At 36.7% G+C, this 9,224-nt stretch overlaps 1 protein-coding gene across 1 annotated transcript; it reads right to left on the reverse strand.

Annotated features, from left to right (window-relative positions):
• Positions 1 to 1,000: 1,000 nt before the first annotated feature.
• LOC141591474 (telomere repeat-binding protein 5-like) lies at positions 1,001 to 7,700 on the reverse strand. The gene is made up of 10 exons (XM_074411819.1): positions 7,275 to 7,700; positions 5,751 to 5,866; positions 4,861 to 5,653; positions 4,377 to 4,571; positions 4,238 to 4,300; positions 3,964 to 4,043; positions 3,613 to 3,854; positions 2,909 to 3,223; positions 2,497 to 2,560; positions 1,001 to 1,657 (listed from the first exon to the last, which is right to left on the reverse strand). Exons 2-10 carry the CDS (start codon positions 5,826 to 5,828, stop codon positions 1,481 to 1,483), a joined length of 2,007 nt encoding a protein of 668 aa, XP_074267920.1. The 5' UTR covers positions 5,829 to 5,866; positions 7,275 to 7,700; the 3' UTR covers positions 1,001 to 1,480.
• Positions 7,701 to 9,224: the final 1,524 nt, after the last annotated feature.

Below are 9,224 nucleotides of genomic sequence, written 5' to 3' on the forward strand. Positions count from 1 at the left end.
TCCGTTCTACTTTTTCCTAGACATCTAAAGACGAAATAAGAAGATATAAATGATGACGTAAGAAGAATAACAAGTTCAATGTAGAGAAATAAAAAAAACGTAAATACAAATATTTTAAAAGGATTATATAGTCGATAATGTAGATAATATTAAAAAAAAAACGGACCCCAACGAAACTGAATTAGAGAATTAATTTTATTAAGATCAATTTACGCATCATATCCACTAATATATTACGGAGTACTCCTTTTGTCCCAATTATTTATGTGTTTTTTAATTTTTATAAAGGGTGTTTTAACAATTAGTCTTGCTGAAGGCGAGTGTTGCCGAATATTGGCAGGATACAGTCTCAGTGCCAATTCCTGACTCACTCAAACATTTGTCATCATTGCTTTGCTAATTGCCTTTAAATTGAATTTTTGATTACCTAATCAATAATTAGGCAGACTAACCACGTGCTAACATGTGACGTCTTAATTGTCAAAACCGTGCTCTTTTAGATTGAAACCGTCTAAATGAAAGTAAACCAACTGTAGCAACTTGTTTTAGTTTTTGTAATAATAATGTAGTGCTTGCACCTGACTTAGAGATGCAGGTAGACTTTGCGTAAGGAACTTTTTTTTTTTACCGCTGCAAAAAAAAAAAAAAAAAAAAAAAAACTAAAACTGTAGCAACTTGTTGAACTGAAGTAAACTGAAATTAAATCCAAGTTATAGCCTAGGAGTGCTAAACTGCGTTATTTGATGATCAGGTCAATTCGAGTAAGTGTACTTAGGGTACGACAAGCATGAGCCCTACACCGCCTCATTGTGGAGCCTTATTGGATGCCTTGGGCCATTTCAGATGATGATCATGTCAACCAACCCCAAATCATTTTGGAACCAAAGCTTTGACGTTGTCGAGTGAACAGGTTGCAGACATTCCGAATTGATTTACAAATTTTCATGTTTATTAATTAATCACTACGGTAAAAACTCGAGAACTAAAAGGAAGAAAACGGTAAGAAATCAAATCAATTACACATTACAACTAAATTTTCAATTACATCAGACAGCAGTAACAATGTAAAAATGTTCAACAATGGTTAAAACTAAAAACAAGAGATTATCCATCTAACACTAATCCTATGACATAATCGTCAAGCCCCAATGTCGGGAGAAGAACGACATAAAGACTCGTCACTCGTCCCAATTCTGTAAGCCAGCCAAGCTCTTATTCCGTCAGCCATTTACAAGGATACCACGGCGAATGAGCTAACTATTAGTTGGTTACATCATGGGAACAAGTTCATCTTCACTTTCACCCTACTCCCCACTGTCACTAATTTTTACAGCACAATCATTCATTTATCATCATCATCATCATCGAAGTAAAAATAAATCTAGACATACCGATATCTAACTGAAATTTGTTTGTTTGTGATATATATATAAATCCAACATGAAATATCTGATGGAAAGCTCCTCCATGGCAGGTGACTTCAAAGGAGGAGACGGGTCTCGGATGGTGGCGGTGGCGGTGGTGGTTGTTTGGATTGGTGTTGTGTCCAGTATGAATGGGCAGCAAGGACCCTGTCCAAGAGGTCCTGGGGAACCGGTTCTCCCCGTCTTTGTTGAGGAGCTATTCTTGCTGTATGCACCAATGTCTTCCATTTATCCTGGTATTTCACACAGTCGAGTTAACTTGGTCAGTAAAGTTATTAAGGGCAGTACTCATGATTCGAGTCCTAAACTCAGAGAACCATCAAGTACATACAGTCGAGGTTTTGTGTATTTTTTTTTTTTTTTTGAGTTCTATATAGTTTATAAATTACATTTTAGTTTTATGACGTAAAAAGTTAAATTTTTCTGAGCTTAGTAACTATTGAGATTAATGTTTAAGTAAATGAACTCAAAAACTTAATCATAAAACTCAAATTTTTTAAATTAAAACTCAAAAACTTTATCTTAATGCTCAAAAACTATACCATCTGACATCAGATGTATAATCCACTTACTGTCGTCAAGACTCGAAGAGTTTTACCAAAAAGAACGTAACTTCTACTCTGTAACGTTCCGTTGCTTAATCTATAGATCTAGAAGGGTACACTATATTAAGCTAAACCACAGAAGATTCCCTAAGGGCATATTCCTAATAAAGAAAGATTATTTATAGTATATTACTAATAAAGAAGGATCAATGATTACGAGTACGAGCACAAGCAACGATTTGTTGTACCAACAGTTGATCATGAATTAAGTAATGAACTTTGTGGTCCATGTAATAAAGTGTAGAGATAAGGTTGAGTGTAAGCAAGACAAAAGAAAAAGTTTAGAGATCCAATAATTATTCAACAACTCTTCATGATATTCTAAACTAAATCACGAAAACGTATATGAAACCGTCTGGTGGGTGAAAATGTAAAACCAACCCGTTAAACCTCTAACGAGATGAAGAATACGTGAAAGGATTTAGGTTGGTCTCGTAGACGCATTGTAAAAAAATAAGTAAACTCACCTTCAAATCAACATAAGTCCGATGCTTCACGTTGTCAAATGCTCGCAGTTTCACGTCGCGCCACCTATAAACAGCATCACTAACATCAGACCTATTTTACTTGGACTCGTTTAGAAGTATCCGACACGGGTGCGTGTCCAAGTGTCGGACTCGGCTATTTTTTTGAAAAATAGGCATATTTTTGGTCTAAAATGAGGTGTCAAGTGTAAATACCCACGTCCGAAATGTCGAGACACGAGACACGTGACGTGAAGAAATTAGAAGAGTCGGAGTAACATAGCATCAGACAAAACAATTTCTCAACCGAGATGGTCTTATCCAATGTTTTTAGTGGGACGGCTTCATTTATACACGAATTATTTATTAATATAGTGAATTAAATTCTTATTAATTGTATGTCTGGTAGGCATACCTTCCAGTTCCCAACTTCTCAACTGCATGGACTAAAGCTTCAACTTCAGTCACAGAGAATGGTCTGCGAATGCGACGCTGACCCATGTCAGATCGTTTAGGTTTCGGGTGTGAGTGAACTACTGACAATGCCTGTGGAGTTCCGCCAGGAAGAGCGACTAGTGCGCAGGAATCAACCGTGACTTTCTCTGCAGAGATATCAGCCGGAGAAGGTGTAGAATCATGATCACTTTCTATGACATTGGCTAGGTTGGTGGCCAGATGATCTGCTAAAAGATTTGACGTTCCTTGCTGAACTGGAGTTGTGAGGGGACACCTGAGAAAACGATTTCTGTTTAATATTTCAAAACAAGTGAGACAAAGAAGTACGACAAAGACGCTACATGACCATCTAAAACGATTCTATTGTCACATCATGGTTGAACAACTGGGGTAAGTTGAATCATCTCATCGAGTCACGATCACTTAGCAGAAAGCCCAATGGGTAGAAAAGAAAGACGCCAATAACTGCTCTCAGTGCTAACTAGGACGTTGACCTAGTTAACCTACGAAGGCAGCAGGAGCGAAAACTTCACCGCCCTTGTGATCCCACTACACTTGAATCCGAACTAAAACGGATGCATTACACCAAGGAATGCTTAGCCAGAAATGTCCAAACAACTTCAACAAGTTAAGAAACAGACACAGAAGGGAATGGGAGCTCACCTAGATATAGGCTGAGGCACATCAGGTGAGACGATAAGAGAATTATCTTCCGAGCACGCAGGTACACGGACCTGTGAAGGGTTTGGCTCCAAACTGAAACCCAAGGATTCTGCCTTGTTATCATGGCATATACCAGATTGCACAAGGGTTCTATTATCGTCTCTTATCTTTTTCCCCTGAAGAAACACCCCCACACGCAGTCCACCTCCAAGTAAGGCAGAAACCGCCTCCATAACCGTCCTCTGTGGTGGTACAAAATGTCAGATGGTGTATTGATTAGAGAGAGATGTGGGATCGATTCATTCAGAAAGTTAATAGCACTCAGAGTGTCTAATATGCACAATTAATTACCTTGAGTGAACCAATACTTGCCGTCTCTGGCATCTCGATGAAAAGCTCGGGCACTCGAAAGGACTTTATCCTAAGCTTCACTGCAGCAAATGAAAGACATCTCGACATGAAAAACTCCACTCTAACACCAATGAAAGTTAAAGAAAACGAAAAGAAAACAGTACTTCCTTTTCAATCGATAAAACCCATTCCTATGCGGAAATTTTAAACAATGAGGCCTATTGACTGAAAAGAGGGAATATGTGAATTGATCCATATAGTGCGATTATCATACCACGAGATTCCCTCGATGAGAATGTTGTGCTTTGGCCACCAACACACGCAGACGAACCATTGACTACAAGACGATTTACAATTAGCGGATGTTTCACATATTACTAGATGGTAATCAGCACATATACCAGATGACACACCTCCCATTGAGCCAAAACCTGAGGCATTCGCATCAACAGCCTTGTCAGGATAATTATAGACACTCTTGTTGTAGCTAATATCAGCATGAGAACTTGAACTATGGTGATAAAACCTCCTCCTCTTAAATGGGTAGATTCTCTGCGATCTTTGGCGTTTAAAGCCAGTTTTTCTGCTGCTGAACATGCAACGTACTTCTGCATACCAACAAGACAACCGCCATCAGATAAATATAGCGATAATGATCAATCAATAAGCTCACATAATCAAGGAGAAGCAAGCTACTCCGTGTGTTTCAGTGTTCCTTGCGCTTTGGTTTGACACACTTTTGTAAGACACGAGAGAAAAGGGAAAGCGAATAGTGTGACATTCATGTGCTTAAACTTAGTTGCTTGCCAAAAAAAAAATTCTAAATAACACATTGAGACAACCCAAAAAAATCAAGTGCCTAAGAAAACAATGAAACTAATTGGGCATACGACTTACCAGAGTCGGTAAGATCTCCATCCCTTGCTCGAGAAGCTATTCTCCGGTACTTAGACTCCAAAAGCTTTCTAATTCTTCGATCACCTATACAAGCTGTTGACCTTGCGGTCTTTTTGGTGCTAGGCTGAATGCACTCCGAAGAGTTTTCGTCATCATCTCTACTAACTACATTTACATTATTGTTATCCCTACAAGGCGACTGTGAACTACAAGGGTAGTGATCATTGCCTAAAGTTAACTTTACACTGGCATCAGAGCTGACAAGGGTGGGAGATTTCTCGTCCAGTATTTCAGGATCCTCTATACTGGGCCCGTTACCAAACAATCTATCCCCCTCCTGTACACAGCATTTTGCATCTTCAGCGACTAAAGGAACACGAGGTTCTATGTGACAGCCAAAGGCGCCATTTAAATCAATCATCGCAAGAGGGCCATTCTTCTCCAAGCAATCAGAGACAGGTAAAACAGAAGTCAGGCCCACTGAAGTGTTAGGTGTCGGGATTGGGGTCTCCTTCACATTGAGATCTTGGTTGAAACCTCGTATTCCTAGCTCTAGGGTCAAGGGAGGAGAAGCAGGTTCAAGGCCTCCCCGATCACAATGCTCAACTACCAACGACCGAATGTCATTGTTATCTACATCCATGGCAACATCCTTCACATTGCTTAAATCAGTTACAGGTACCGTTTCATGAGATCCTTCGCCCTCAAGTAAAATTTTGCCAGCTACCGTAGCCAGTAAATCGAATGCACACAGTTGATTATCTTCCACTTTCTTCTGGACAAGGCCCCTCCTCTAGAATGCAAAAACTTCAATAATTAATCTCAATTGGCGGTGTTTATAAGGTGAAAATGTGCAACATGATAAAATAACCAAGGACGCGTAAATTTACCCTGGTAGACCTTGCAGCTCTAGGAACGAAAGGCACATGATATCCACTGAACCCATAATCTAACCTCTTCTGCTGCATATCGCGAAGAACATGCCCAAAGTGCCTTCAGTTATTAACTGAAAATCGCAACACATTCACATTACAATCTAAGAAAGCATATACACATTTCTAATGCGAAATGTTCACTCAAAGCAAGCAAGCATTCACAATACCATTCATCAATTTACAGCATTAAAGATAACCAACAATCACCATAACATGAAAACACATGGAATGATCCAAAATTCCGAAGTATCAACAAGGAAGACACCATCACTATCACCATTCACCACCACAAACACGGCAAAAAATCCAGAAAACAATTAAAATTATAAATGACAAGTCAAGGATCAAATGGAAACGAGACAAAGTCGATTCGTTCATACAACAATCATCTAGGATTATAAGGATGTACAAATGTACAATACCTTATTAATCAGTACACTATGAGTCTATGATCATTGAACTCTTAACCGACACAAACATATTTAATTCTAATAAATGTGTGCAGGGAACAAAAGGGATCAAGTGAAATCCTCCTTGAAGCTCAAGCAAACAAAATCCAAAAAAAAAAAAAAAATTTAACAAAATTAAAATCTTTTTTTGAGATGGGACCCACCACATTATTGATGGAGATGATGATCATGATCCAAAGCACACATACATCCACACACCCACACAAAGTACATGATCACACCAAAAACACACATCCCTCAAGCACACCATACATCATCAACATCATATATCATCACCATAGCAACAAAACTAACAAACTAAAACCAAAGCTAAAGCATCATATTTCTAGCATACAAATATATGGTCACAAATTCTTGGTTAAGACGGATATATCGGTTTTGACGGACATATTGGTCAAGTAGATGTAATTCAATCTTGTCACCAAAATTTATCACCAAACAACAATATTTTGTGGACCATAAATACAATTCAAGCTTTGGAGACAAGGGACATGATAAACTTTTTACATGTAATACCATTGATTGAACACAAGTAGACGATACAAGAGATGTGGGGGAAAAACAAGAGAATTTTTGTGATCTAAAATCGTCTAAAGGAATATATGCACACAATTCTAAGCATTTTTCTATGATATAAAAAATTAAAATTAAAATTAAAAAAATATCATGGATTTATTTATTTTTTTCGATCTAAAACCCTGAACCCATGATTTCAATTCAATAATTCTACAAAAAAAAAAAAATTAAAAAAAAAATCAACAATTTCGACCAAAAAAAATCGACCAATTTCAGCAAAAATTGATGAATTAAAAGTCATAGATCTTCAACATTTCACCAAAATAACTGAACAAATCCGCAAAACACAAACATATATCAATACCTAAATCAAACATTACATCAGATCGAACTAATACCCCACAGAATTCCCCAAATCGTCAACAAAAACCCTAAAAAACCCAGAAATGTCTCAAAAACAAGCAAAAATAACGATTAAATTCGACAATCTTACCTTCAAAATTAAACAACTCCCTTCTTTTCCAACAAAACCCACCAAAAAAATCAAATCGTTAACCTAAAATCAACCCAATTTACACCCAAATCACAAATGTTCTTCACAACCCACTAATTAAAAAGTTAAATAGATTCAAACTTTACAAAAACCCCACAAATTCTATTGCTTCACGTCTTCCAATTCCTATCCATCTTCCAAAAAATCAACAAATTAACAACAATTTCAATCAATCAAAATCCCCTAAATTCCCCCTTTTTATTATAATATTAATATTATTTCCCTTTTTTTAATTATTTTGTGAATAATTTTGATTATTTTTTCTCTCTCTTGTTTATCTTAGATCACCAAAAACCCTTTGAAAACCACCCATCTTTCATTTGCTTAAACCCTCTTTATATAAACTTTTTATTTTTTTTATTTTTTTATATTTTACCGGCTATTACCGGTTACTTGTTTGTAAAAAAACTATGGCCCACCATTGATTTTAAGAGGCGTTAAGATGTCGACACGTGGATTAGATGGGGTTAATCGTGTGGGTGTGGTTGGTATTTATCGTCGAGAAAAACGTTGGGTCACCAATTAAAGGATTTTTGTGATTTTCTTAAAAAAAAATAATTAAATTAAATTAATAATTTTTTTGGATTTTTTGTAAAAAATTTAGTATTTTTTTTAGATTTAGGAGTGCCATAGAAATTTTAGGGTTTTATTTTAGGGGTGTGGGGCATTTTGTGTTTTTGAATGAAATTTACTATTTGTGTTTTGCGCTACTATTCCCGCTCATAATCTAAAAATGGAATTATGAATTTTGTATTTTTGGAAATTTCTGTTGGAAAATAAAGAGAGGAAGAGATTAGTTAATGTTTATTTCTTTTTGCACAAAATCTCATTGAAGACGGGCGATATTCGTCACAAGCTTGTAATGGATACCATTTTCTCTCACAATTTACCCATTAAAAGGTGAGTGGGAAGCACATAGGGGGTGTCTTACCTTGTCCCCTCTCTCTTTTTGTAAGAGGTCACAAGCTTGTGACGGAATTAGTCCGTCACAAGCAAGACTAGTTGTTCTTTTTGCATGTGAGTGAGTAATTTGTAGAAGCAAGTTACTCCGTATTACTATGATGAATGTTTGAATAATTAATTGTTATGGAAAATTGAGTTGTTACAAATACATTGTACATCCTCTGTTGTCCCGATCATTTGTTTGCCGCCCTTGATTTGGAAAATAAGAGGTCAATTATAAGATGACGAGTAGATCGAATTAAGTGTAAAAGATTCAATTGTCCATCAAAGACATTTCTAAAATAAAAGGTAAATAATTGGCTAAAACAAAAAAATGAAATAGGCAAATAAATAATTGAAACGGAGGGAATATTGTATTAATGAGCACTTAAATCAACTGGTAAACGGTTGTTTAACTTAATTAGATGTCTCGTGTTCGAACTCTAAAAGCACAACAGTTTAAAATTCACGAGGATGAGTTTTACCGTTTTAGTGGTCGTCCTATCGGCTTGCATCCGAACTAAACTGGATAGTTTACAAAAAAAAAAATTATAAAATGAAAATGGGTTAGTTTGATAAGACCTTTACTTTGGCAAAAACATGTGAGAAATGGTTTTAATTATGTTATTGAAAAACCATTTTTTTTTTCCTGATAAACGGGATAGTCGGGTCGGACCCAAGTCAGGCCAATTCAAATTGCGTCAGTTTGGGTTGTCGCATTATCGGGGTATTTCGGGTTAGCTCGGCTCATTTTAGGTTTTGGATATGTTGGTCAGGTCATTTTGTACTGTGTTGGGTGTTTGGATAAGCTCAATTTGGACAGGTCAACAAAGCCGAAGTCATGTCCGAGTCGGATTGGGTCGGGTAATTAGGGTTTCTAGTCAAATTTAGGTGTTGAAGTTCGGACAATTTTGGGTTTCGAGTCAGCTTTTTAGGTCAGATCAATTA

The sequence above is a fragment of the Silene latifolia genome, chromosome 7 (genome assembly GCF_048544455.1).
Source record: "Silene latifolia isolate original U9 population chromosome 7, ASM4854445v1, whole genome shotgun sequence".
Lineage (NCBI taxonomy): Eukaryota > Viridiplantae > Streptophyta > Magnoliopsida > Caryophyllales > Caryophyllaceae > Silene > Silene latifolia.

Excerpts from the sequence above, each read along its gene's own strand:
- LOC141591474 (XM_074411819.1), bottom strand. The coding sequence starts at position 5,828 with ATGCAGCAGAAGAGGTTAGATTATGGGTTCAGTGGATATCATGTGCCT. Across the intron at positions 3,855-3,963 it reads CAAGTATTGGTTCACTCAAG|AGGACGGTTATGGAGGCGGT; the intron begins GTAATTAATTGT and ends GTACCACCACAG. Across the intron at positions 3,224-3,612 it reads GTGCCTCAGCCTATATCTAG|GTGTCCCCTCACAACTCCAG; the intron begins GTGAGCTCCCAT and ends TCGTTTTCTCAG.